This window comes from Echinops telfairi, unplaced genomic scaffold, assembly GCF_000313985.2.
Source record: "Echinops telfairi isolate 266 unplaced genomic scaffold, ASM31398v2 ScPeMD7_3533;HRSCAF=4204_0, whole genome shotgun sequence".
Lineage (NCBI taxonomy): Eukaryota > Metazoa > Chordata > Mammalia > Afrosoricida > Tenrecidae > Echinops > Echinops telfairi.
Window position 1 is genome coordinate 86,871,022 of NW_022107431.1, and position 4,240 is coordinate 86,875,261.

General features: G+C 35.2%; 1 protein-coding gene across 2 annotated transcripts in view; it reads left to right on the forward strand.

The window, feature by feature from the left end:
* The window catches only part of RNGTT (RNA guanylyltransferase and 5'-phosphatase), a 279,701-nt gene that overhangs the window by 85,080 nt on the left and 190,381 nt on the right, over window positions 1-4,240 (forward strand). For both annotated transcript variants that reach the window (XM_045294543.1, XM_004696250.4), the window contains exon 10: window positions 3,629-3,700. In XM_045294543.1, the coding sequence (XP_045150478.1) occupies window positions 3,629-3,700 (72 nt within the window). The remainder of the gene's footprint in view (window positions 1-3,628; window positions 3,701-4,240) is intronic.

Sequence of the window (4,240 nt, forward strand, 5' to 3'; positions counted from 1 at the left end):
TATCTGTATATAATTTAACAGTTCATTTCTTGTGTTATATATCTAATTATCTTTATAAATAAATATATTAAGTTATCAGCAATTTGGTTTTATCTCTCTTGAGAACCCTGTCTAGCACAGGATCCAACACACAAACCAACAAATTATTCTCTCTCCGTTAACTGTCTTGGTACCTTAGTCAACAAGTCTGTTCTCTGTTACTGTAAAGATTTATTTCTGGACTCAATTTTATATTATCTCGATGTTATCCTAAGGATTCCTGGTGGTATAGTGGGTTTCAGCCACTCCAAGGGAGAAAGCGGAGACTTTTTATATCTCCTGGAAACCCACAGGCACAGTTCTACTCTGTCTCAGGGTTGCTGGGAGTCTGAATTGACTGCATGGTAGTGACTGAGTTTGCGTGCATATCACCCTTAGGTCAGTGCTCTGTTGTGTTGATTGCTTTCGGTCTGTGATAAGTCCTGAAATCCCAATTTTTAGTCCTTTCCATAGCTGTAAGAATGTTCTGATCAGCTTATCCTCTTTTCCTCTCCTTCCTTCCTCTTTTCTCCATGCCTTCTTCTTTCTTCCCCTGGCTTCCATACTGTGTTGAATAGAATTGACAGAGCAGTTTGGTTCCTTTTCTTGGTGAGGAAGAACTCAGTCCTTTACCATCAAGAGTGATGCTTAGTATGAGTTTTCTTTTGTAAATGGCTCTTACTAGGTTGAGGAAGTTCTTTTATATCTCTGTATTTATCCTTTCTGGTGGTGGTAGTTTCTGTGTATCTGAGGTTTGCTTATTTTCCTTTAGTCTGAACAACTGCTCTTAGGTGTATTGTTTTATTATTCGTAATTTTTCTCTTTTTTTCTATTGAGATATTCACACACCCAAGTAAAGAATTGAAAAGTTTTCGTATGTTCATCAGATTTAGTAGTTATCACCACTGTTTAATTTACAATATTATTATCACCTATTGGATTATACCACCACTTCCTCTGCCAGTTTGTCATACTAATGATGGCTTCTTTGTTGCTGTGTTGCTAGAAGTGATGCCACCCAGGTTTGAGATACTAGAAAGAACAGGCACCCATGGAGTACAGGTTTCAGCAGAGCTTTCAGACTAAGACAAATTAGGAAGGAAGGACCTGGTGATCTATTTTTGGGGTGTGTGTGTATGTGTGTGGCGCAGGGAGGCCATTGAACACACTGAATAGCAACAGAGCACTGTCTGATTTAGTGCAAGAAGATGAGCCCCTCAGGATGGAAGGCACTCAGAATATGAAGAGGTAGGAAGAGCTGCCTCCTCAAAGTAGAAAACTTAGAAAACCAAACTCACTGCCACAGGGCCATTGCTGCTTCATAGCGACCCTCTAGGACAGGGTAGGGCTGCCCTGTCAATTTTTGGACTGTAATTCTCTACAGAAGTAGAAAGCCCTGCCCTGTCTTTCTCCAACAGAATGGTGGTGATTTCAAACTGCTGACCTATGGTTAGCAGACCATTGTATAAGTACGCCACCACCAGGGCTCCTGGTGAAGAGTAAATTTAAGCCTCCAGTTACAGTAGTGAAGGATTTTATTGTTTCTATTGTTTAATTTGTTTCATGGGTAGATTCATTCTTTATTACTATATTCTGGCCCCAAATAGAAGCTTAGTGTAATTTTTCCCCGAATGTAAATTTTAAGGTTGGGTATTTAATGTTTACCAACCATTCTGTAGCTCACGACAATGATAGGAACTATGGTGGTGTATTTGTTAAACACTGCTGCGAACTGAAAGATCTTTGGTCTGTAGTTGCTGTGTGGGAGAAAGGTGTGGCAGTCCACTTCCATAAAGGTGTTCAGTCTTGCAACTCTAGTGGGGTACTTCTGTACTGAGTTAGAATTTACTGGATTTTGGTTTTTTTTTGGCAATGATGTGACAGCTGTAGGGAAGGGAACATGATAAGAGCCCTTCATTGGGAAGGGCTCAGCTGAGGTTCTGGGTCTTGGTTAGAATCTCTGTATACCATTATTATCTTTTTACTTTTGTGATTAATCTTTTTCAGTTGTTTGGGGGTTATTATTTTTCCATTAATGCTTCTGATTGTTGGTTCTGGAGTCTTTACTTCAGGCAGAAAGAGTGTTTAACTATTTAACAGTTAAAAGGGGAGTGGAGTGGCAACACCAGGAGACCTCCGAGGTCGCCTCTGTCTGCATTTGAGTGTCATTGTGAAAATTATCAGGAGTTTGTCAGAAGCCCTGGTGGACTGCTAAGTGCAGGACCCACAGTTTGAAGCACCCAGCTTTCTACTCCCATAAAGATAGCCGTAGAAATTCTGTACTGCTTGTTTTACTGCAATGTTTGGCAGTTTCCTTGGATGTCAGTTTTTACAGTTTTTATTTTTATTTGCTGATTATATATTTTTCCCTTCATAAAAAATGCTAAAGAAAAAAGTTTTTGTTTCATTAGGTAATTTGGGAAGGAAATTCTGTGATGTATGCTATCTGAACCTGAAGTCCACTTCCAATCATACATTTTTGAAAAGACTAATTAATTGAAGCCTATTATTTGCATGCCTTGTTGGCCTATAAAATGCTCAGAAACAAAAATGATACATTAAAAAATGCGGAAGGAAAGTATTTACCGTATATACTTGAGTATAAGCGGACACGAATATCAGCTGAGGCACCTAATTTTACCACAAAAACGGCATTAAAAATGTGCTGAAAAACTCGGCTTATACATGAGTGTATATGGTATGTCAAATGAATATAAATTTGATATATATTCATATAAATGGATATAAAGTGATTTATGTCAAGTGAAAGAAAGATAACCATAAATAAATGTAACTTAGATGAACATGTTCAGGAAACAAATTGTTAATGCTTTCTAATGATAGCAAATTATATTTTAATGTGCTTTTTGCCACTTCATGTGGTTGTATGTGAATGTCTTTTCATGAAATTAGATAACAAAAAAATTGCCTATTTTCCTAGAAATTGAAGAAGGAAACATTTCTACGCTTAAACTATTTTTAAGAATAAAAAAAGACTATAAATTCCTGTATATAGACTTAAAATCAGCCTTTATTGTTTTTATCTCTTTTCTGCCAGAATACAGATTATGTTGTTTAGTGGCTGTGATAGATTTGCATCGATCTGTTCATACCCTCTGTACCTTTTTGTTAACATCCAGTAGAAGTACAACTAAGAAATGCCATCTGGATCACAAAGGGATTAAATATGTAGCAAGGCAGCTATTTTTTATCTGTAGCTTTATGATTGAAGTAATTAGCATGACAGAATTTAATGCATTGAGGATTAAAATTATTAGAATAATAACTCTGGCTTTCATCATTTGAAATCTATAGATTATTCATCTTAATAATAGCTTAGGAATTCAAACATAAAACAAAATATAGCACAGTAATTCAAATGTAAGACAATGTAATGAGATATGTTTTTATTTCAGGATAGAATCAATGCACGGTAGACTAGACTTGGGTGTTGACTTTGTGTTGACTTAGTCTGTGGTGAAGTGTATTCACTTTGTGAAATTTCATCAAGTTTTATACTTATGATATGTTTTCTGTGTGTCCTATTTCAATAAAACTAAAGAAGTTGCTATTAGAATGTGAAGATACTTGTTTTTTTTTCTCTTTCAAGGAGATGATTATTGACAAAGTAAATGGACAGGCTGTTCCCAGATATTTGATATATGACATAATTAAATTCAATGTAAGTATCTTTTATTAATTATATAATAATTTTAGTTTTAAATTGCTCTAACTATTAATACAGAAAATAGGGGGGAAAACCCTATGATTATCATATTTAAGACTCTAAAAACACTGAAGAAATTAGATTCCTTAAAAAGACAAAACAAAGCTTTTAACAAAGAAAGCAGTCTATCTATTTACCCACCCACCCATCCATCTATCCATCTTAAATTTCTAGTAATTCACATTATGCTGTCTTATCTTATGGTGATGGTATTTGTGCTCTTTCATTCAAAATTTAACATCTGATTTCCTCCTATATAAAATGGGAGCAGAAACACCATCTGTTTTCAGGGATGTTAGAGAGTTAATATAATTGAAAACATTATGAGTGAGATTCTTCATAAAATAATAAATATATTTTTAAATGAACATTAAAAACAACCGCATTTGTTAGTGTGCTAGAGAGAGTAGAAAAGAAAAATTGTGACAGTCTCATGTTACTTAACCGATAACTTTGTGTTAGACTTGTAAAAAACCAGTTACCATGAAGTTGATT